This window comes from Nannobrachium achirus, assembly GCF_963921795.1.
Source record: "Nannobrachium achirus genome assembly, chromosome: 14".
Classification (NCBI taxonomy): domain Eukaryota; kingdom Metazoa; phylum Chordata; class Actinopteri; order Myctophiformes; family Myctophidae; genus Nannobrachium; species Nannobrachium achirus.
Genome location: NC_137821.1, coordinates 7,602,343 through 7,627,339, shown reverse-complemented (window position 1 = coordinate 7,627,339; position 24,997 = coordinate 7,602,343). Strand labels below are relative to the sequence as shown.

Here is a 24,997-nt window from a genome sequence, read left to right as displayed (position 1 = left end):
TGAAAGAGCTCCCTTTAGTTGACCCTTTTTGAGGACTTATTATTTGAACACTTTCTTATTTGAAACTTTATTTGTTTATTTACTTAATTCATTAATTTCAGCTAATGCTATTTTGCTAATTCCTTTTTGATTTATTCTATACTGACCCACCACCTCCCTCATTTCGCTATAACTAATGCTTCTGTTTATATACCAGCAACCGTTATAACATTTAAAATATGTTGTAAGATCATAAACATGGGCCTCACACAGAGTGTCGATTATGAAAAAAATATACAGATATAATTAATTTTCAAAAAACTATAGTGGATCACTGGTTAGTTATGATAAAGGACTTTGATAAAGTGAGTAACTTAAGAAAGATGTACTCCATTTTCATTTTATGAACAATTATTTTCATGTCACACCATATGACGATTTTAGGCACAAGTACAACAAACTGCTGAATAAAGTCTGATTCCAATAAAATATCTAAAAACAAAATGTATTTCCATAAGGTTGAGAGTGAGTAGAACAAAAGTAAATAACTTTTATGCCTGCAATTTAAAGTTTTTTTAAAAACACATTTTTTGGGGCGTCACGTCACTGACCCATATATATATATATATATATATATATATATATATATATATATATATATATATATATATAAATATTTATATGGTTATGAATTAGCAGATTTATCAGCATTACAATGGTGTGGCCTGCAGAGGGCGATGGAGAGCAGCAGTGCTTAATGGTAGAACATAGGAGCAGAAATATGTAGAATATCTCAAAAATGATACCAGCACAAATTATAAAATTTACGGCACAATTCAGCACTAAATAATGACACCATTTTTATATATGTTTGTTTTCGATATATGGGGTGCCAACTTCACAGAGGTATAAAAGTCCTTAAATTGTCACTTTAGAAATGTGTCCCTCTATAGCCTACACTCAAACTTAATGTTGGTTTGTTTACTGTTGAGTGAGAAAAGAATGTTGCACATTTAAGTTAATCATCTGGGGACCCCCCCCCCAAAAAAAAAATTGACGACCCCCAGGGGGGTCCCGGCCAACAGGTTGAGAACCACTGAAGGTTGGCGAAAACCACAGACAAACGGATACAACACACAGCAAATAACGAACGGCCGCGAGGGCGAACGGATTGGTCTACCCGTTACCCAGCAGCTTGGTCGCCCCGCCCCCGTGCTTGCAATCTTGCAGAGACTGAGAACGAACGACACAGCAGTGGAGTGCGTGTGAGTGACTGAGCGAGAGAGAGCGTGCGTGCGTGTGCCTATGTGTATGTGTGGTGGTGGGGATTATTATTCCAACAAGATCGTGCGCGCGTCTCCAAAAAAAAAAAGAACACGATGCGGTTATTATCGCATCCATCCGAGCGACATGCGCCTTTTACGTCGCACAGGGAAATAAAACAATGAACGAACGATACAACTAGATTCCAACCGCAAAAATAAAAAACCCACGACCACCACCACCACCACAAAGCCGTGACCGTGACGCGCGCAGCGGCGGCGGCGACGGCGCAGCGCCAGCGGGCCGTTGTATTGTGAAAAACGATAGGGGGAAAAAATAACGGCTATTATTATGGTCCAACCATGTCTGGGAATTACTACAAGGGCCATGAAGTCAGCTGCTGCATCAAGTACTTCATCTTCGGATTCAACATTCTCTTCTGGGTGAGTGTAAAGTGGGTCAACATGCAATGTTCTTTATTTATGTCAGCGCTCGGTGCGGTGCCGACAAACCGACCGACCGTTATAACGGTCAACGTAACGGTAATTATTATTATTAGGCCCCAAATAAATCCGACCACAACACACTGCTATTCAGTTAGATTTCTGGGGGTTGTTGTGATCGCTGCATTCCTCATTTCTGTCTTTTTTATGTGGGCTTTGTATTTGTAAACGATGCCGAGCCTTTCTGTGGGTGGGATCATTGTAGCCTAATCGGCTTTCTTTCTTGTTGCTACTACACTCTAATGACAGCCGGAAGCTTAGCTTATATGCTATGGTGGTTATAATGCAAACCGGATACATTTACGCCACAACACCAGCTCATGACAGCACAGTAGGAGGACTAATATGGGCCTTTGATCAAAATGACAACGGTTGCTGTTTCAATACACATAGATAATAATGGTACAACAAAGACTAAGAGTCTATATGGCCCTCTGGCGGGCCCTAGAGGCCGTGCTGCTCCTTACACCCAACCAACCAACCAACCAACCAACCAAATAGGTTTCATCCTCCAGTTATCATTTTGATGAAAGGAAAATAGCAGATTACAAGCTCACCGTGCTGCAAGCTTGTACATCTGCTATTTCTGAATAGCCAACCTTTAAAATATCTTGAAAGTGAGAAAGTTTATCTTGAATAATTTAGCATATTTAACACAAATCCTCTCTTCTGGGGGTCCCTGGCACAAAGTGCATTTATATCTAACTATTGATTTGGCGAATCTCAGTCTGTCCGTCAGCCATCTGTCCGCATGCTGACTTCACTGATACTAAACGGTGTCTCCGCCATGGTAACAGCCGCATGCTGAAACAACGCCCAAATTTGGAGATGACTTTATGACTGACATCACTGATACTAAACAGTTGCAAAGACTCATTGTCTCCACCAGCCGAAGGCAGGGGGAGAGTATGTTTTCGCCCCTGTCCGTCCGTCCGTCCGTGCGTCCGTCTGTCCGTCCGTCCTCCGAGTTTGTGTACAGCTAATCTCCGGCACCGTTGGCCCGATCGCTGCCAAACTGAGCACACACACTCCCTGGATGCCAATTCAGAACCTCTGCCCCACATTTTTCAAATGGCCCTGTTCTAGCGCCACCATGAGGCCGATGTTTGCAAAACACATTTCTGTACACTACTCCTACAGATTTTGTCCAAAAGTCCTACAAATCGGTAGACAGTATCTCTACAGTCATGTGATCATCATGGATATGTCCGATTTTCCATATTCCATCCTGATTGGCTACAATTGGCTTCCAAAGTTTGCAGGATTGCTCCGTTTTGAACAAAATGCCTCAAATCACAAACACAGCGTGCAATCTTGGTGAACTTGGGCGTGCACGTTGCCACTAGGTAGAGGAAGAAATGCCACTTCAAATTTCTCAAATCAGCCTCATGGTGGCGCTATAACAGGGCAATTTGTGTGGCCTGGTGAGGACCTGTGCTCGGAAGAGCACTGCTTCTAGTTTAAATTGTCTTGCCATGTACAATGACAATAAAACTGTATATTCTCTAAATCAGGCTTCAGTTCAGAGTTCAGGCCCTCCTCTGCTAAACACGTCAGGTCTAGCCTACTTCTCTTTGAAGACTGTGTGTCACTCCAAAGTCCAAACCCAAAGAAGTGCTCTTGTTGTTGCTGAGTGCACGGTGACAGCGTGTGCGGAGTGGAATGGATGCAGATATAGTGCACAGTGACAGCGTGCGAAGAGTGGACTGGATGCAGATTGCAGACACAACAACAACACAGAACAAAGCCAATACTGTCGACGCTCCGGCGTCATCATCGTCATCGATTCACTGCCCACAACATGGTCACAAGCAGCGGTGTAAAAGCAACTCAAGTACATTTACTCAAGTACTGTTTGGGTATTTTGAGGCGCTTCGGTTCTATTTCACTGAGATTTTTCTACTCTACTCCGCTACATCTCAGATCCAAATATTGTACTTTTACTCCACTACATTTATTTGACAACTTTAGCTACTAGTTACTTTGTAGATTTAGATTTGTATTACTAAACATACATTAACCACTTCAGCCCTATATACGTTTTGGCAATTTTCAAAAGAAAATGTTGTATTTTATACATTTTATTCATTTGAAAAGTTGCCAAACGGGACATTATTATCTCCATATAATGAGTACTTTTTACACATTTTTACATTGCAAATTACTTTTTTCCCACCACTGCCCACATGGTCACAAGTCAGAGAGTAAAAGTCATTGATTTTCTATCACACATACAGTACAGTGCATTCCATGATGCAGGGGTCAATGAAATCACTTTAACCAACTTTAACCCCATTTTATAATTTGGCTATTCAAAACACAAGCGATCTACAAGTTCATAACACTAATCCCACAGAGATGCCCCCACCTTCAAAAGCCACATCTTCCATATTTCTTTCCCCAGCTAACTCATTTGTGTTTTTTTTTATTTTATTCCTTAGTCTTAGTGTCATGTCAGTATCATGTCAGTATCTTGGTCAGTATCATTGACAGTACCATGGTCAGTATCATTGTCAGTGTCATGGTTAGTATCATGGACAGTATCATGTCAGTATCATGTCAATATCATGGACAGTATGGTCATTATTATGGTCAGTATCATGGTCAGTATCATGGTCAGTATAATTGCGACCGTCAGGTAGTAGTTACTACCAGTAAGACTCCCTAATCGGGAGATAAGCGACCGTTGTCAATGGTCGCTTATCTCCTGTCACACTGCTGACATCAGTATGACATCACACCGTACACAAATGACCCTTGTATAAGACCGGCATTATCTACCGACAGATTAGTAACAAGATGTCAAAATCGTTGAAGGTTGAATCTCCAGATATGGAGATAACCAACACATCCCTCCATATATGGAGATAACCGACGAATCTCACTAAGTCTGACCTCACAAGCACCATATTTGGACACGAACAACATATAACTCCATATATAGAGACATAGCTGCTGACATCAGTATGACATCACACTGCTGACATCAGTATGACATCACACCGTACACAAATGACCCTTATATAAGACCGGCATTATCTACCGACAGATTAGATGCAAGCAGGATCTCGACTCTGACACAACTCATCGGCTCATAAGCTGGTTCTCCCTCCATATATGGAGATAACCGACGAATCTCACTAAGTCTGACCTCACAAGCCCCATATTTGGACACAAACAACATATAACTCCATATATAGAGACATAGCTGCTGACATCAGTATGACATCACACTGCTGACATCAGTATGACATCACACCGTACACAAATGACCCTGACGGCACACACCAAGCAGTGTGAGCAGTGAGGTTTTGATACTAAACTGCGACCTGACGGTCGCAATCAAAACCTCCACCACCTGTCAGTCAGTCTGTCCGTCACGTCGCACTTTTGCCCTACTCATTTCTCACATGCCCCTCTTCTAGCACCACATATGAGGCTTCTTGCAAAACACATTTTTGGACACTGCTCCTACAGATTTTGCCCTAAAATCACGCAACGCGGTACACAGTATCTCTAAAGTCATGTCATCTACATGGATCTGTCCCATTTCCCATATGCCCTCCAGATTGGCTACCATTGCCTTCTAAAGTTTCTGTATTTCCCGATTAGGGAGTCTTACTGGTTGCATATGGATGCCAGCCAGGCCCTGTAGGGAGTCTTACTGGTTGCATATGGATGCCAGCCAGGCCCTGTAGGGAGTCTTACTGGTTGCATATGGATGCCAGCTTGGCCCTGTAGGGAGTCTTACTGGTTGCATATGGATGCCAGCTTGGCCCTGTAGGGAGTCTTACTGGTTGCATATGGATGCCAGCTTGGCCCTGTAGGGAGTCTTACTGGTTGCATATGGATGCCAGCCAGGCCCTGTAGGGAGTCTTACTGGTTGCATATGGATGCCAGCCAGGCCCTGTAGGGAGTCTTACTGGTTGCATATGGATGCCAGCCAGGCCCTGTAGGGAGTCTTACTGGTTGCATATGGATGCCAGCTTGGCCCTGTAGGGAGTCTTACTGGTTGCATATGGATGCCAGCCAGGCCCTGTAGGGAGTCTTACTGGTTGCATATGGATGCCAGCTTGGCCCTGTCACATCAGGCTACAAGCTTGAGAGCATTTAGAGACAGAGCTTCCAGTGTGGCAGCCCCCACCCTCTGGAACTCTCTAGATTCACCATGTCCCAACTCTGGACACATTTCACATGCACGCACGGCACGCACACTGACCATTATCACATAGGACGGTCTTGAGTGTGCTTTTTGAGTGGTGCTCCTAGAAGGAGCTAAGCTCCAACATCTGGCTTTGTCCGGGCTCTGAAGCATGGCCTACATCTGGCCTACATCTTGGCACAAAGGTCTCAAAGTTTGTTGTACGCCCAGGGGTCACATTGGCCAAACTTTGCGTGGCGCTTAATGAAATTAACTCACAAATAGCACAGCTCACTTCTCACTTAGGTGTGATTTTTAAAGACAGCATTGATGTGACACGCGTCGTGAATGTGTGTGTGTGTGTGTGTGTGTGTGTGTGTGTGTGTGTGTGTGTGTGTGTGTGTGTGTGTGTGTGTGTGTGTGTGTGTGTGTGTGTGTGTGTGTGTGTGTGTGTGTGTGTGTGTGTGTGTGTGTTATCTTTCAGCTGCTGGGCATGGCGCTGGTTGGCATCGGACTGTGGGCGTGGAGCGAGAAGGTGAGTAGGGATGGGACGATATGAACATTTCATATCACGATTATTGTGAGAAAAGAAATCGAGATTTACGATATCATCGCGATAATCAACATCCATTGTCCTGGGGCGCAACATTTGCCCAAAAAATAGCCGATCTACAAGCTCACAACGTGTCGCAGCTGCGACGCGTTGTGAGCTTGTACCGGTAGATCAGCTATTTTTTGGCAAAGACATTTGATAGAGAGTGAAAAAAAGAATCAAGTATGTACTGTATATTATAAGTACCTTTTACCAATTATAAAGGGTTTAAGTGGTACCTGATATGCAGCTCGGCAAATAAAAGGTAAATTGATCCCAGCGCATGACGGAAGACGATATCACGATACATTGAATCTCCGCGATATGATTATCGTGAGTTTTTTTAATCACGATAAACGATAATATTGCTTATCATCCCTAGTAGGGAGAGGCATCAGCGGTGTCAGTTCAGAAAAAGCTAAGGTATGGCAACATGACTGGTGTCTTGCACGCACGAGACACCAGTCATGTTGCCATACCTTAGCAACAGGCACAATGAAAAGTACATTTCATTATTTCCCCCTGTAGCCAAGGTATGGCAGCTGCATACCCCTGCCATACCCAATTGACGCCCCTGAGAGGCATCAAACAGTTAGTTCAGAGATCATAGGCTTCACATTTTGTGGTGACAAAGTCATTGACGAGTGTGGTCCATTTGGTCCTCCCTCCACCAGGGTGTGCTGTCCAACATCTCGTCCATAACGGACCTGGGGGGCCTGGACCCCGTGTGGCTCTTCATGGTGGTCGGTGGGGTGATGTTCATCCTGGGTTTCGCGGGATGCATCGGAGCGCTGCGGGAGAACACCTTCCTGCTCAAATTCGTGAGTATACCCTCCCTGCCACGTTATTCGGAATTGTACATGAGTGCTGGGCAAACCCCGCCCACGGAAGCGTCTGCTTGGCTGAACCGGAGCCAGGGAGCGCTCCTTTGTGTTCGCTTGGACCGCGCAGAGGTGCCGAAAGTCGGGGTGGACGAAGATTTACAAAAAAAAAAGAACTTTCTATTGTGAAAATAGCAGATCTACAGTAGTGAAAACAGCAGATCTACAAGCACACAACGCCTCGCGGTGCGAGGCGTTGTGTGCTTGTAGATCGGCTGTTCACTAGTTTAAATCATTTTTAAAATGATAAACACAATACTGGCTTTCAAGCAGTTTCAAGGGGCACACTTGACCCTTCTCAGGGGCACAATAATAGCTCTAAAATGTCAATTTAAACATTATTCAAATTGTCAAATATATAGAGGCAGAAATTGTGAAAATAGACGATCTACATGTTCACAACCTAGATCCGGTCAAAACAGGAACTACGGCCGGATACAATTAGGAGGCGGGCCTAAAGAGTCCGAATCGGCTATAAACAGCGATCATATACTTTTAATTTTTTCATGATGATTAAAGCTAATTAAATGTACGGGATCTACGGGCATGGCAGCGCGGTACAGCGGGAAATCTCCGGTTTCGACGGGGATAGCAGGAAATGAGTTAAAATGCATTCATGTTGTGTGTGTTCCTCCCCAGTTCTCGGTGTTCCTGGGCATCATCTTCTTCCTGGAGCTCACCACGGGCATCCTGGCCTTCGTCTTCAAAGACTGGATCAAGGACCAGCTCAACCTGTTCATCAACAACAACATCCGGGCCTACCGGGACGACATCGACCTGCAGAACCTCATCGACTTCACGCAGGAATACGTACGTTGACAACAAATTGGCGCTGGTCATCAGCGAGGCTCTGCACACAGGGTTTTGGTGGTTTTCTAATACAGATCAGTGGTTCTCAATCTTTGAAGCTCCAAGGACCCCCAGTTGGATAACGCATTAGGCTATGGTCCCTCATAAACCTTGAGAGTATACAAATGGAATCAAATTGACCCTTTACAGGTTTCATTTGCTTTCTCAGAGTTACAGACCTGTAAGCATTTGGTTCAATTATTTTATTCTAAGAGTTACAGACCTGTAAGGATCTGCACTATCACTCTACTGGGGACCCCCTGGAACCCCCTCAAGAACTCCTGGGGGTCCCTGGATTCCCACTTTGAGAAACACTGAATATATTTCTTATGAAAAAAATAATAACGAAAAGAAAATAATATGTCCACATATATTGTAGTTTTTAAAGCACAATGACACTTAGGTAGTCCATGGCGCGACACATTAACAATTCAAAAATAGTCTCCTCATTAAACATTGAACATTGAAAGAGCTCTTTTAACAGGGAGGAACACAAACAAAGCTGATTCTGCCAATATAGAACATTACATCATAAACCCAGTAAACATTTACATTTTATTTTTTAACCGATTTAGGCCTAGTATTATTGAATGCTTTAGCTATAGAAAAATAGCAGATATACACAAGCTCACAGCACGGCACCGAGTGCCGCGCTGCGAGCTTGTAGATCTGCTATTTTGGAAAAAGTCGTGAAAATGGGTACAACTCGTTGAATATATGTATTTTTAAAGCGAACGTTTGTAACTCAAATTTTGCTTCTAGGTGGTCCCTGGAACTAAATATTTTGAGGTGGGGGTCCATGGCCAAATACATATCTTTTTGGGGGTCCTTCACATGAAAAGGGAAACACTGACATAGTAGTCTCTCAAGAACAGACTAACTGAGCTCCAGTTGAAGTGAAAAGGACCTTTTCTTTGACGATGGCTGGCCAGATTGCTGACATAGAAACATATTTTTTTTCAAAAGGAAGGATTCAAAAGACACTTCGAATCGGATAAAAATTCTAATTTTCAAAATGTTTCAAAAATAGCAGATCTACAAGCTCGTACCCGTTCTAAATGGGTTAAAAGAAAAAGGATTTAATATCTGGCTTTTCATCCTAATACAAATAGCTAAATCAACATCAACGTTTAATTTTTCTTTAAACTAAAGAGAAGCCATGCTGGGTTTTGTGGATTTAAATATGGCATAATCTGCTGTTCTAAAAGCCTTTGAGAGCCGTTTAACCATGCAATGTTAAGTCAGCTTAATGCATATATAAATATATAAATGTATATATAGTACATACTCCATCATGCCAGTGTGTCAGTGTAGCATAGTGTTAGCCTGTTTTTATTACATAACACAATGGGAAGAGACTCAGTTAAGAGTAGGGAGGGGATAAAAAGTAGTTTTTCATTCAGTTGTCGGTCATTTCTTTGTATATTTTATCTTATGTTATTCCTCAGATCTGCCCTGTGCATCTCGTTGCAGTGAGAATGCTGCTGCATCTCTTTATTTAAGTTATTCTGTGCATCTATTGCCAGGCACGTGCACACATACCCATCAAAGGGGGCTTGAGCCCCTGCCCTTTTACCCGTCTGTAAAAAGTGTCCTCTCCAGACCATGAATGCAGTTTTTAGCTATGGTGAAAGAAATGCAAATGCCCCCTCTTTCCTCTTTCCATGCCGACGCAAAAGCATTGCAGGCATAATGCAGTGCATGCAAAGTGAAACTTACTTCCACTACACATTTTGAGCAAGTAAAAAAAAAAAGTTATAACAGAAACAGTATAACTTCTACAAAAAAGAAATCCTGCTTTCCGTCACAGTCACTGTAAATTCATTTGACATCAAAATATATATTTTCTTGAAGACTGATGATTGTATGAAAGATGTAATTCAGTGATGTAAACAACAAGGTATCACCTATGCTACGCAATAATAAAGTGTACTAGGTCCTAGGGGTGGGCGATATGGAAAAATACAATATCACAATATTTTCCCAACCTGTATCACGATACACGATCACAATTCTTTTTCACATTGGTTTTTATGGTTATTTTTCAAGTTACTGGACACAAACTAGACTCTTTGGGTTCCTTTTGGGAGGTCAAAATTGAACTTTACAAGTATGTAACTCTGACAGTATACAAATGAAACCAAATGGACGGGTCCATTTGTATACTGTCAGAGTTAAGTGGAAACCTTGACATTTTAAAGTTTGAGGACTACTGATTTAGACCAAAATTCAGGTTTAAATTGAATTCTGCAATGAATCTCTGTATTAACGATTAAACAGGATTTCTTACAAGACTCCCTCAATGGTATCACGATATATACGATACCTCTGAAAAGGCATATCGTGGAGACATTGTATCGTCTCAACGATAATTATCACCATATCGCCCACCCCTACTAGGTCCTCAATGGGGTCTCGGGACCCCCAGGGGTACTTGAGGGGGTCCACAGCTAAATGATTGATAGTTAGGTCTTGAGACAAATGGAGCCGCATTTGTAAACTCTCAACATGAACACAGAGGATTTCACAGGGTAGAATGGGGTCACAGTCTCACAGACATAAAAACATAACACGGGGATCTATCGCCAAACTGGGGTCCTAATAAAAAAGACCGAAGTCATAGCAGTAGGACAAGCAGTGACACTGTATTAACGTCGGATGTTTCCAGATGCAACGCGGTGTGAGCTTGGAGGTCTGCTATTTTTGGTACTTCCACCAAAAGTGCCCTTTTAGAAAGTTCAGCCCCTGTCTCTTTTCAGTGGGAGTGTTGCATCTCTTCATGTAAGTTGTTGTGTCTTCTGGTGTGTGTGTGGTCTGGTTGCAGTGGGAGTGCTGCGGGGCGTTCGGAGCAGACGACTGGAACCTCAACATCTATTTTAACTGCACGGATGGGAACCCCAGCAGAGAGAAGTGTGGGGTGCCTTTCTCCTGCTGCACCAAAGACCCTGCGGTATGGAACCTTAGCCCTAAACCCTAACCCTATCCCTGAACCCTAACCCTATCCCCCCTAAACCCTAACCCTAACCCTGAACACTAACCCCAGCAGAGAGAAGTGTGGGGTGCCTTTCTCCTGCTGCACCAAAGACCCTGCGGTATGGAACCTTAGCCCTAAACCCTAAACCTAACCCTAACCCTATCCCCCTAACTCTAACCCTAAACCTAACCCTAACCCTATCCCCCCTAACCCTAACCCTAACCCTATCCCCCCTAACCCTAACCCTATCCCCCCTAACCCTAACCCTATCCCCCCTAACCCTAACCCTGAACACTAACCCTAACCCTATCCCCCCTAACCCTGAACACTAACCCTAACCCTATCCCCCCTAACCCTAACCCTATCCCCCCTAACCCTAACCCTGAACACTAACCCCAGCAGAGAGAAGTGTGGGGTGCCCTTCTCCTGCTGCACCAAAGACCCAGCGGTATGGAACCTCAACCTGAACACTAACCCTAACCCAGGGGTCTTCAACGTTTTTAGGCCAGGGACCCCTTAGCTGAGAGAGAGATGAAGCAGGGACCCCCCACTACATATTGTATAAATGTTGTGATGCAGATTTTCATCGATTTCATTGATAGATTCATAGACTTGTCCATGTTGGATTTGTGTTTTTAGTTAACTTGACCTTTCACTCTGTACTTGGTCTGCTCTTTTTTTTACCTCTAGACCAAATAGTCGGGGGCCTAAGGGAGATGACATGGTAATCTTGCGCTAATTAGTCTAAAAGCGCGAAATTTTGCACAGATGTAGCCCAGGGTATGCTCTAATGATTTAGCTAGGGCGCCCGAGTCGGCGACCTTCAGGGTCGCCACAGCGGCCAAATCAAGTTGGGCTCCCATCGACTTTCTATACAGGGGGAAAATACCCAGAAAAACACTTTTTTTCTGGGTATTTAAGTATTTAATGAGAGGGGTCTAACACAATATCGACATGCTCCCCTTTCTTTGGCTTTCCCTTGTCATGACGTAGTCTGTCTGTCTGTCTGTCTGTCTGTCTGGTGGTTTACATTGTGTGGATGGTGGATTGTCTTTGTTTCTTCTTGAATCAAACGTGTCTGACTCTACTTGTCCTCGTCCACAGGAGGACGTGATAAACACGCAGTGCGGTTACGACGTGCGAGCGAAACCGGTGAGTGTCCTGCCAAATGAAAACCTTCTGATCAATATAACACTCATTTCAGGAGAATGTATTTCTAGTCTCTTCACTCTAAAGGGTTTTACAGTAGAAATAAAACTTTATCTGATTCCACTATCATCATAAATACCTCAGATACAACTCAATAACGCTGGATCGGATATACAGCTGCGAGTATGCGAGTCTATGCGCTGATCCAACCGATATCACACGATTTATCACCTGATGATAGCTCATTTATGCTACACAGGCAAACAACAATAATTATGTGCAGTGCTAGCGCGGAGGGTGTAACGTTAGACGCAGCTAGCTAGCAAAGTGTCAGCAATTTGGTAATATTTACAATGGTTGGTGCCAGGACAACACCCTCCCTACGGACACTTTTGCGGAGGTGGGACGTTCGCAAACAAGTCGATTGAACCTTTTCTTCCTTTTTTTTATTCTTTAGTAAAAGTGTCAATAAAGCAATGTAGAAATACTCTGCTAGTAGAAGTTCAGAATTAAAATGTACTTGAGTAAAAGCAAAAGTATTGGTATAAAAAAGTACCAATAGTAGAATGTACTCATGCACAAATTAGCACAATGTCCCATTTCAAAAGTTTGCCAATGAATAAAATGTAGAAAATCATTTGAAAATAGCCGATCTACAAGCTCACAATGCGGCGCGTGGTGACGCATTGTGAGTCGCCATCTCAGGCGACTTTGAGCCACGTGAGACACCTCTGAGTGAGCGGTAGCGAGCGAGTCGCCGTGCCGAGCTTTGCGAAGGTCGCATGAACCGACTCAGCGCTGTTAGAAGTTGTAAACCGGGACCGCAGTTTTCCCGATGAACCTGAGCGCACCGGTGGGGGCCGATGGGCAAGGAGGGTCGCGAGAGAAACAACTAAAATAAAACCTTAAAACCTGGCGAAAACAGTTGCGTGCATTAGCACAAGATAACGATAAAGGAAATCATTAAATGGAAAACATTAAATTAACTTCTGAAAAGGCTTCTAAGCCTACACTAGCCTACTAGTAGCCTAAAACTAGTGGAACCGCGATCTTGCCACACGTGAATAATTGTGGTTGTAAACAATAACACAGACAATATAAATCCTTAGTCTAGTAGTGGGAAGAAGAGGTTATCATCATGGCTCCAAATAACTTTTAAATATCTTGCAATTGGCGACGAGTATCTTATTGAAACCGGCAAGAGTGCCTCTCACATACAGCTATATAACCTCTCCATCATTGGCAGTGGTGTGTGTTCCCCACAACCCCGCACCCCCACCGTTGCGCTCTGGTTCACCGGGAAAACTGCGGTCGCTTGTAAACCGGGGGGCCAGAATATAAATCTTTATCCCTGCGACTTTCGGCACCTCCGCGCCAGGGACGTGCTGGCCATTGGGAAAAGCGGGACAACTCCCGAATGGCCGGTTCATTCCCGGCCGGTCCAGGCCGGCCATTAGGAAAAAAATTAAAATAAAATGTCGGCCTTCGTTCCATTTTGGGGGCTGGGCGGCCAACAAAGTAAATCGTCACTGTCGGGCAGAAATCTTGTATCTCCAAGTTTCACATTTGTACTTTTTGGTAAAGCAAAGCCCTGCTTCATCATACAAGGCCGTCGCACAAAAGTAGTGAAAACAGCCGATCTACAAGCACAGTTGTGTGCTTGTAGATCGGCTGTTTTCACTAGTTTAAATCATTTTTAAAATGATAAATACAAAACAAACGGTTTTGGACATACAAGGTTTCCACCCAACAACAATGAAATATAAGTCATGTAATTGGCCCACTCTCTATAGCACGCAATGAGGGCCTCTCCTACTCTTTTTCCCGGGCTGAATCAGGGGCCCAGCACGTCCCTGCTCCGCGCAGCCAATCACACGCTTCCGCGGGCGGTTCTTGCCTTAAACCAGGTGCTTTTTTGATACACTCAGACTGAAAGACCTGCACAAAAAGGGAGTCCCTGCGTGCCACAGTTAGAGAAGTTAACTCTATGTCTCCCCCTGCAGGACGCGGAGCAGAAGGACTCCATCAACGTGAAGGGCTGCGTGCCACAGTTTGAGAAGTGGCTGCAGGACAACCTGACGCTGGTAGCAGGGATCTTCATCGGCGTGGCGCTGCTGCAGGTGTGTTGGGACGGCCCTCTCCTACAGAAAGAACCTGTCAGGCTTTCTCCCAGCAAGGACCCAAAATGCAGAATATAAATCACTTGACAGGAAACGAGAAGTGAACTTGAATGCTTTACTTAATAAGTCAAAACGATCCTTTCCAAAGGGTAATAATAATACATATACTGCTCAAGGCAAATCAGACAAATCAACAGCGAAGCACTGGCATCAGGTTCAATAAATAGACTAAGCATAATCAGTAAAGGGGAACAGGTGAGGTGAGCCACACAGGTGAGTAAGGTAAGTCATTAGGGTACAGGTTGGCTAGGTGTAGTGGGTCTGTGACAGAACCTGCATATTTGACTTAACTCATTTACTGCCGTGGGACGAGTTAAAGACCACGGGCGAGTTTAACGAGTTACTGTACCTTTTTTTTTAATGCTGGATGGCGCTGTTCGCTAGCCCAGTGGTTCTCAACCTGTGGGTCGGGACCCCCAGAGGGGTTCCCAAATTATTTTTGGGGGGTCCCCAGATGATTATCTTAATGTGCAACATTGTTTTCTCACTCAACAGTAAACAAACCAACATAAAGTTTAAGGGTACAGAGGGTATCTGCACATTTCTAAAGTGACAACAATTTAAGGACTTTTTAATACCTCTAAAATGACAAATTAAACATTGGCCAAATTGTCAAATATCAGAGGCAGAAATTGTGAAAATAGCTTTTAACCGGGGTCCCCAGTTAAAAAAAAATATTATCTTGGGGGTCGCGGCCTGAAAAGGTTGTGGACCACTGTGCTACTATGGGTGACCATTTATTTCCTGGGTTCCCTGGACACCACTCGACGCGGCGATCACGTGACCAACTACATCTATGGTTCCATACAGTATGAATCAATTCATAATATAGGACAGTGAACGACACTGTGTTGTTGTGAGGTTGAAAATGTTAAACATTGTCCTTTCTTCACACAGATATTCGGGATATGTCTGGCGCAAAACCTAGTGAGCGACATCGAGGCCGTGCAAGCAAGCTGGTAAGAAAAATGTCATGCAGTTGCAGAGATACACTTAAGCAATATTACACGAGAGGGTGTGCATTAACACGGTTATCCTGCACGACAGCCCTTACCGCAGGAAGGAGCCGACAGGCGAGTTCCGTAGGAAGGGCTGGAGTGCAGGATAACCGTGTTAATGCACACCCTCGAGTGTAATATAGCGATTATACAACTGTTGCCCTTAAAAAAAAAACACGTCAACTTCATTTCATTGTAATTAAGATATTCGATAGGAATTTGAAATTTTTTAATGCCACATTTAGCTACTGTGTCCCTGAACGTCACATGAAAACCGCTAGCCTAGCCGCCTAGCATAGTGTGGGGAGAGAGGAGCGTTTGCTGTCTTTTGTGACCAACGCAGCTGATTTCTTTACTTGATGAGAAACAGTGCAGTAGTGCTCGTTATACTGTATGCGCGGTTGGAGAGCCTGTTTTCCATTAAGAGCCCGACTACCTGTTGTACAATTACATTTAACTGATTGTGATTTATAATGCTTTGCTTAGTCATGTAAATCTCATGACAAGCTCAAGTATTTAAGTAGAAGATCAAAAGTGAATTTTAAAACCCTTTTGGTTTGATGGTATAATGTTAAAGTATTTTGCATTCATGCTTTGTTTGTCCCTCTTGGTCCATGTGTTAACTAGTTTCAACCAGACCCAAAAGTTCTGTTTATCACGTAGTTATTGCATCAATATCTGTGAAATATTGTTGGAATATCAATGATAAAATATATCAGCCAATATCGTTGAAAAATCTTCTGAATTATTTAGATTTTGGTTCGGTTTAATGAAATATCGTCCGATATCGATATGATACCAATGCTATTGTGCGTCACTGCTCCTGGGTCAGCTACATGGGGGTTGGGTGGGGGGGGGGGGGCATAACGCTTAATTCACACTCCATTGCATAAAAGCTGTGTCGCTTGCCAAAGACCGCAGATCTACAAGCCCATAACGTGGCGACGTAAATGTAATGCACAATCTCTGTAAAGCGCCTTGGATAAAGGCGCTACATACTGTAAATGCGCCATTTACTAGTTACGACCCGTTGTGAGCTTGTACTGTAGATCTGTACCCAGGGACGTGCTGGCCATTGGGATAAGTGGGACAACTCCCGAATGGCCGGTTCATTCCCGGCTGGTCCAGGCCGGCCATTAGGAAAAAAAATTAAATAAAATGTCGGCCTTCATTCCATTTTGGGGGCTGGACGGCCAACAAAGTAAATCGTCACTGTCGGGCAGAAACCTTGTATCTCCAAGTTTCAAATTTGTAATTTTTTTCGCAAAGCAAAGCCCTGCTTCATCATACAAGGCTGTCGCACAAAAGTAGTGAAAACAGCAGATTTACAAGCTTGTAGATCGGCTGTTTTCACTAGTTTAAATAACTTTTAAAATGATAAATACAAAACTAACGGTTTTGGACGTACAAGGTTTCCACCCGACAACGACGAAATATAACTCATGTAGAGTAATTGGCCCACTGGCTTGTCACTTTGTCATGATCTGAAATGGCAAATCTTTGAGTAGCAGCAGTGCTATAGAGAGAGATCTCTCTCTATAGCACGCAATGAGGGCCTCTCCAACTCTTTTTCCCGGGCTGAATCAGGGGCCCAGCACGTCCCTGTCTGTACCTTTCGGCAAGCACTACTACTAGGGCAGAAGAGACGAATGCTCTGGTCCATCCTCAATGCCGACTCATCTCATGCATCATTCTCCTCCTCCTCCTCCTCTTCCTCGCTGCTCTTCATCAGGGTGCCCCCCTCTCTGTCCTCCATGCGCAGACCCCCACCTCACTGCAGCAAGAAAGCAGCCAACTACTACTCCTGATGAGGGAGGGACACACACGGTGTGTGCTCTGTGTGCGTGTGTGTGTGTGTGTGTGTGTGTGTGTGTGTGTGTGTGTGTGCGTGTGTGTGGCCGGTAGGGTGCCACAGATCCACTCTTCTCCTTGCCTGTTGTCGTTGTCTTGAATGTTGCTGGTGTCGAATGTTGTCGTTGGACTCTCCCTTTCCCCAGATGTGTGGCCCAGGTGGACGTGGTTTAGGGGGTTAGGGTTAGGGTTTGGGTTCGTTCCCTCGACACTATGTTCCCTCACTGAGGTTAGGGTTAGGGTTTGGGTTCATTGAGGGGACTTGAGCATGGACCCGTCGACTCCAGAGGATTTCAGTAGTTAAGACCTGGTTGCTGAGTCCTCTGCTGGGGATGTGTCGTTCATAAGAACAAATCACAAGAATGAATCGTGAACGATTCGTCCATTTCCTTAAACTGTTTCGTTCACGCTTTCGTTCTTATACCCCCCGTCCCCTCCCACTTATAGCCCCGGGCGCACAGGATGGGAGGGCGGACTGTACGTGTGACGTAATAAAAACGCTCCCCTGATAGTGTTTTTCACGGAACGATCACGCTATGAGCGGTGAACATGAACAAATCGCTTGACCGGATCATTGCTGTGAACGTGACCGAAATGATTTGTTCACTGAAATGCATGGGATTGCCCACCACTATCCTCTACCCCAGTGCATCATGGGAGGTTGTCCTCTGCCCCAGTGCATCATGGGAGGTTGAGTCCTCTGCCTGCCCCAGTGCATCATGGGAGCTGGTTGGGCTTCAGTGAATGTTAACAAGACTCCCACACTTGGTTTCTGTCACATGACTTTAAACTAAACAATCCTCTTATTCTTTCTTTCTTTCTTTCTTCTTCCTGGTCTTGTCTTCCACTTCCACTTCCTGGTTGCTTTCTGTCTTGGTCACTTTGTGCTACTGTAAAGCAGTGGTTCTCAACCTGTGGGTCAAGGCCCCACTGATGGGCCGCGAGGGCCCGCAACTATATGACCAAAACACGATTATTTGATAATATAACATTAATATACTGTATACATATGTTGTGTCTCCCAGGAGTAATGTGAGGCTGATGTGCCTGTAGACATAGTTTAACCAAAACGTTAGATTGTGATTCTAAAAATAGAAGTTAGACCCTTCTTGTCCACCAAGGGGGGCTCAACAGTAATATATATTATATTTTTGCCATACCAATAAATAGGTTCCTTTGATCCAGGCCCAGAACACAAATAAACATGCTCTGAAAATGCATGCGGACCACCCATCTGACCACTTACCTGGTCAGATATGCGGGGGCCACCGACACTTTGGACATTATCAAGTGGACCCTGATCCACAAAAGGTTGAGAACCAACTAGAAGCTAGAGTGATTTGTGTGAGCGCAGATTTCTAACTTTAAATCATGTCCTGGACAGTTGCTCCCATGCACAGCTGTGCAGAAAGTCCTGTGCCCTAGATCTCTGAGCTTGTAGATCTGTATGTAAAATTCAGGGGTCTTCAACAGGGGGCTCGGGACCCCTAAGGGGCTCCTGGAGATACTGCAGGAGGGACGCCAAATATTGACGCTTAAATATATTTTTTTTAGATTAAGCACTTTAACCTTAGTATCCGTATTCTGGGGGGAACATTCACCCAAAATATCCGATCTACACACATTATTTTCGGCGAAGAGGTTTGGCGTTGTTGAGGGAAAAAAGAGCAGACCAAGTACAGAGCCAAAGGTCAAATTTACAAAGTATTTAAGTTGTTAAATGTCTGAAAACACACATTTAATGTGAATCCAATACATTATGGAATGAGGGGTCCCAGCTTCTTCTCTCCCTCTCTCAGCTAAGGGGTCCTCGGCCAGAAAAACGTTGAAGACCCCTGAGTGTAGATGATATGTCTAATATGTATGTGATGTATGATATGTTCATGGATTAAAGTCTACTTGTTTCTCTTCCGTAGCTTCTTCACCTAATGCAGCGGCAGCATTCACATTCTAACAGGTACTCTAGAGTGTTTTTTGTAGATGCAATATTGTCTGTTTTTGATCTGTTTTTGATCCAGCAATGCGATGATGTTGATCTGCTTTTGAAGTATTTTAAAAACGCCTTTTAAGTACTTTAACTCAAGAACAAATCTAACTGAGAAGCTTTCACTTAACTCATTGATTGCCATGGCCCGAGTTTCCCGAGTTATTACAGTAGTCCCAGGCTGCCACAGCCCGAGTTTCCCGAGTTGGCAGCCATTTAAAAAAAAAGAAAATCCAAAAATGCCTAAAATGTATTAGGCATGATCGCAATCGCAAAATTGCATGTTTAGCCCCATAACAAACACAAAATGTTTGTTTTGTCCAGGGACGGACTGGGACTAAAATTCAGCCCTGGCATCTTGACTAGACCAGCCCCCACAACCAGCGCGCGCGCAGATACACTTCCGACTTGTCGGGTCGAGGGCAGCACATATACATAATTAAGCTTTTAATACCACAACTTTTACACCACCAACAAACGGAGTATGAACATGATTAGTGCCAAACTTGTCAGAACTTTGGCCAGTTAGCTAATGAATGGAAAACAAGCATATTGATCTGAGAATTGGACAAACAAGTTGTATTGTATTGTTCAATATGCAGTAGGCTATAGGCTACTGTATATTATATACTAGAGCATGACACAGACACCAAACTGAGACTCTGCACGCAGAACTCTGCAAATCTATACTCCGCACCCAACGGAAAACAACAAACAATGCTTGCAGGGCAGAATTAGGACGATGCCCACTCATTGTAAAAGTAAAAAAGAGAGCACTTAAATTCTATAATCACCTAAAATAAAGCAACCAGACACTCTCCATAACATAGCCCTCATAGTGAAACTGTACCCTTTCCTATGCAAACTTCAAATAGTCTTCAATCAATCAATCAATCAAGCAATCAGGAATAGATAGCACCTTAACTCTGCAGCCGCACTGAGGTGCTCCAACACAATAGTGCATCAGTTATTTTAGTTGTGCATACTAGCCTAGTATCCACCAAATGTTTCCTCAGCTCCCCTCAAGTGCAACCAGTCATTACAGAAGCAAAGCTTAGCTAATGTGAATATGTTTTTGTTTACAGTGAGAACACAACTACAAACATAATGTAATGTCCTCTTCAAAGCATAAAACACAGACTGCAGTGAGGCCTCAGTGTAATCTCTTCCAGAGGGAGATTGACACTAGAAACTCAGCTGTTAACACAAAGCAATCTGTTGGACATTGAGTTTGATATGTCCATTCTAAACAACTGTTGCAGTGGGCCGCTAGGCTAGGGGGCTGCCCAGTGGCAAAAAAAAAGTGGGGCCGCTAGGCCCCCTAGCCTAGCGGCCCACCGTATGCCAGTCCGCCCCTGGTTTTGTCTGACTTTGAAGGCTTCTATCTCATGAATGCCTGAACTGATCACACATATGGTGCATGATCTAGGCATGGGCGGGATCCGTGCACTAAAAATTGATCTGTGCAATAGAAATTTAGGAAGGTGGCAGTGTTTGTTTGGTCTGACTTTGAAGGCTTCTATCTCATGAATGCCTGAACGGATTTTCCAAGCGGATTTTTTTGTTTGAAAGCTGTTAAAAAGTACTACACATATGGTGCATGATCTAGGCATGGGCGTGCACGATCCGTGCACTAAAAATTGATCCGTGCACTAGAAATTTAGGAACGTGGCATCCTGGTACTTGGCGGCCATCTTGAAAAGGGCATTCAATGAGTTAATAAGTTTAAATAATAATTTTGTTCCATTTCCCCCCAGCAGGACTCGGCAGCATGACTCCTCCTTCTCGCACATCAAAACTAAACTTCCATCTCCACCGGATGACCAGTAGGAACCACAGGAGTGTTGTAGATCATCTGAACTAAACTTCCATCTCCACCGGACGACCAGTGGGAACCACAGGAGTGTTGTAGTGCAGTGCTTCTCAACCTGGATTCCAGGGACTCTCTGCGGGGTTCCTTTAGGGGGGTCTAAACGGACCCATACAAGTCTGTAACTCTGACAGTGTACAAATGGAACCAAATGAACCCGTTGGGGTTCATTTGGTTCCATTTTGTACACTGTCAGAGTTAAGGGGGAGACCTTGAAATGTGAACGTTTGAGAAACACTGCTGTAGTACGTGTGCTGGCGCGAGCTGCGGAGGAGAAGTGCTCAGGAGAGGAAATCCAACGATCATCTAGTAACAGTGTTCGGGCAGAAGAGGAACTCCACTGATCATAATTCTCTCCTCGTCGAAGCCGCACACGTTTTAATGCACTAATAACGTGACATTTTTCTGTGTAATACACTGTGTGTGTGAATATAGTGTAAAGGGTAGATAATTGGCGGGAGAGGGCAGTGTAGTATCGATAGGCCGATTGATATTCAGACATCGATAGTCATATTGTCACCGCGTACGTACAACACCCAGTTGGTGCTATAGCGGAGACGAGATCCAGTAGAACTAAAAGACAAGTTGTTTCATGCTTGGCTGCGCTCTCGGCTGTTGCGCTCTGTTGCGACGCATTGTTGTGAGCTTGTAGATCGGCTATTTTCAGCATGCAACGAAGTGCAAAATCAGCCATTAGAACGCCATCAAGGCCTGCAAAAATGCTTTTTGTTTGTCGACAGAATCAACTGGAAATCAATCAAATTAACGAAAACTAGACTACAACTTTTCAGATGACTAAAATGCGACTAAAACTAAAATTAGATAAACAATTTCAACAACGCTGTTGTGTCCAAGAAGTTATTAATTAATATTTTGTATATTAATAAATATAGGATTACAGTTTGTCTGAATATGAAATCAGTGGTATCAACGCTACGAGGGATAGGTGTAGGTGCACTGCATGCCTAACATTACAGCACTAGCAGTTTTTTGATAGCTACACATAGGGAAACAAAAAAGTGTAGGGCTTTTGAAAACAAACAAAAAAAAGAAAAGCTTTTGATATTAGATTGGTATTTTTCACTGTGAAATATTAAGCTCCGTTTGTAATCCGTTATCCCCAGATACTGGTTTAATAGTTTGATAAGTGTTTTGACCAACTTGGATGGATGGATGGATGGATGGGTGGGAAAGGCAAAAAAACTATGAAAAAGGGAGTATGTTGTTGAAACTGAACATGTTTGTATATAAAGAGGTTCATTCGTGCCCGCCTTTCCATGCTTGGCCACTAGATGGCGAGGTTTGGGTGAAGATTTAAATAGGGACAGTATTGTAAACATGATGATGTAGATGTTGCTAAAGGGGCCTGATTCTGTGAAGAGGTATTCCAATCTGCTCCGAAATGAACGCCTTCACGCAGCAAATATTAATACCATTTCACACGCCGAATGATTGTCACTGTCGGACGGAAATCTTGTATGTCCAAAAAAATTTACCGTTACTTTTCAGCAGTGGTCTTAAAAAGTACTCAAACGTTTTAGTTAAGTAAAAGTATCAATACTGCAATGTTGAAATGCTCGTGTCACAAGTAAAAGTCCGGAATTCAAAATGTGGGCTACTTGATTAAAAGTACAAAGGTATTGGCATAAAAATGTACTTAAAGTACCAAAAGTAAAAGTACTCATTATGCAGAATGTACAAAACTATTGGCATACAAAAAGTACCAAAAGTATATCTACAAGCTCACAATGCGTCACATCGCAACACGTTGTGAGCTTATAGGTCATCTATTTTGTCATGTCATTATAAAAGCTAGAACTCGTGTCAAAACATTGCTGATCTGATCTGTGATGCATTGTGAGCTTGTAAGATTGGCTGGTTTCGCACAACACTGTCATAATGCCAAACTAATAAAACTAAACATTTTTGAAACATTTAAAAGCGATAAAATATGGATATTACAAGTCGTCAACCCGACAGCGACAATATTTAGCTATATAATTCTGCTGATGGACGGGGGTCCACGATGTGCTTACTGCTATCGCATTAAACGTCAAAAGATAGAAATGAACGCCAAAAGATTAGTCTGTGACTAAAAATGAAAGACTACTGAATTAACAACTTTTTTTTTTAAGAAAGCACATCCCTACCGTGAGTCTCTACAACAGCATAATTTCCCTCGGGAGGTCAGCTCTATTATCAGTGTTTCTCAACCTTTTTTCTGCATGGGCACACTTTTCATGTCCCAAGAATCCATGGGCACACCAACATAATATGGGGGTGTAAATATCGTCACTGTCTGGAAGAAACCTTGTATCTCCAAGTTCCAAATTTGTACGTTTCTTCGCAAAGTAAAGCCCTGCTTCATCGTACAAGACTGTCACACAACACTAGTGAAAACAGCAGATCTACAAGCACACAACGCCTCGCGTGCTTGTAGGTCGTCTGTTTTCACTAGTTTAAATCATTTTTAAAATGATAAATACAATACTGGCTTTCAAGCAGTTTCAAGGGGCACACTTGACCCTTCTCAGGGGCACACCAAAGGTCCCCAAGCACAGTTGTTGAGAAACACTGGATTAGCGATGCACGCAAGATTTCACTTTCACTTCAAGGTCCTACGAAGAGTGCTGTACAGTTACTGAATGTGTTGTTTTAATAACCGTTCTATGAGAGTTCTACCGGGTTCTCTTATGCCCTGCTATGTTTGCAGGGCGAGAACGTTTGTAAAATATTCTTATTTTTCTTTTTTCGTTGTTCCTTTTCTTGCACTTGTTGATCTGAACTATGACATGGCATTGGGAAGGGAATTATTCAATGTTTTACTGTTTCATGGACACGTGATACACACACACACACACACACACACACACACACACACACACACACACACACACACACACACACACACACACACACACACACACACACACACACACACACACACACACACACACACACACACACACACACACAAATGAGTAGATCCATGGTCTTCAACAGGGGGTCCTCAGAGTTACTACAAATCTTTGAGTGATAAGAAACTTTTCTCTTCTTTTTTATATTAACCACTTGAACCCTGGTGTCCATATACTGAGAACGTTAGCCGAAGATAGCCGATCTACAACACCTCGCGCTGCGAGGCGTCTTGAGCTTGTAGATCGGCTATTTTTTGTCAAAGAGGTTTAGTGTAGAGGGGAAAAAGAGCAGACCAAGTACAGAGTGAAAGGTCAAGTTTATTATTAGTATTGACGGTTCAAGTGGTTAAATATCTGAAAACACAAATTGACATGAATGCAAAACACACTGATGATTGTGCTGTCAAACAATGAAACTATGTCATCTTTGAAAAGGTTGTGGGGGTCCCTGCTTCATCTCTCAACAAGGGGGTCCTTGGCCTGACAACGTTGAAGACCCCTGGAGTAGATCCATGGTCTTCAGATGATCACCTGATCATTTGAAGACTTCAGTGAATGGATGTCAGTCCAGCCATATAGAAACTTGTCTTTCGGGTGGAATGCTCATATGTTTTTCAGGATCAGTGTTGATTTTGTCGACTAAAACTATGACGGAAAATGTTTGTCGACTGTGCTTTTTTTCACTGACAACAACTAAATAAATACAAAATAAAAACTAAGCTGTGATGACTAAAACTAAAAATATTGACAATTTCGTCAAAAAAAGTTGGGGGAGGGACTGGTGGAAAAGAGACTAATTTTATTTTTGGTTGCTCTCCGGTTTGCTGAAAATAGCAGATTTACAAGCGGTTGTTTACTGTTGAGT

At 43.4% G+C, this 24,997-nt stretch overlaps 1 protein-coding gene across 2 annotated transcripts; it reads left to right on the top strand.

Annotated features, from left to right (window-relative positions):
• Positions 1 to 1,245: 1,245 nt before the first annotated feature.
• On the top strand, positions 1,246 to 21,340 carry tspan5a (tetraspanin 5a). Of its 2 annotated transcripts, none has more exons than XM_080741318.1 (10): positions 1,246 to 1,685; positions 6,371 to 6,421; positions 7,153 to 7,299; positions 7,999 to 8,169; positions 11,033 to 11,158; positions 12,287 to 12,334; positions 14,335 to 14,451; positions 15,409 to 15,470; positions 19,277 to 19,317; positions 21,105 to 21,340. In XM_080741318.1, the coding sequence occupies exons 1-9, from the start codon at positions 1,605 to 1,607 to the stop codon at positions 19,287 to 19,289; spliced, it is 816 nt and encodes a 271-aa protein (XP_080597444.1). In that variant the 5' UTR covers positions 1,246 to 1,604; the 3' UTR covers positions 19,290 to 19,317; positions 21,105 to 21,340. The 2 variants fall into 2 exon arrangements, with proteins under 2 accessions (XP_080597444.1, XP_080597445.1); XM_080741319.1 differs by having other exon boundaries at positions 21,102 to 21,340.
• Positions 21,341 to 24,997: the final 3,657 nt, after the last annotated feature.

What these genes read in the sequence shown, in the direction of transcription:
- tspan5a (XM_080741318.1), top strand. Translation starts at nt 1,605, where the DNA reads ATGTCTGGGAATTACTACAAGGGCCATGAAGTCAGCTGCTGCATCAAG. An exon ending in TCGACTTCACGCAGGAATAC is followed by an intron (nt 8,170 to 11,032) that starts GTACGTTGACAA and finishes GTCTGGTTGCAG; the next exon opens with TGGGAGTGCTGCGGGGCGTT. An exon ending in GCTGCACCAAAGACCCTGCG is followed by an intron (nt 11,159 to 12,286) that starts GTATGGAACCTT and finishes CCTCGTCCACAG; the next exon opens with GAGGACGTGATAAACACGCA.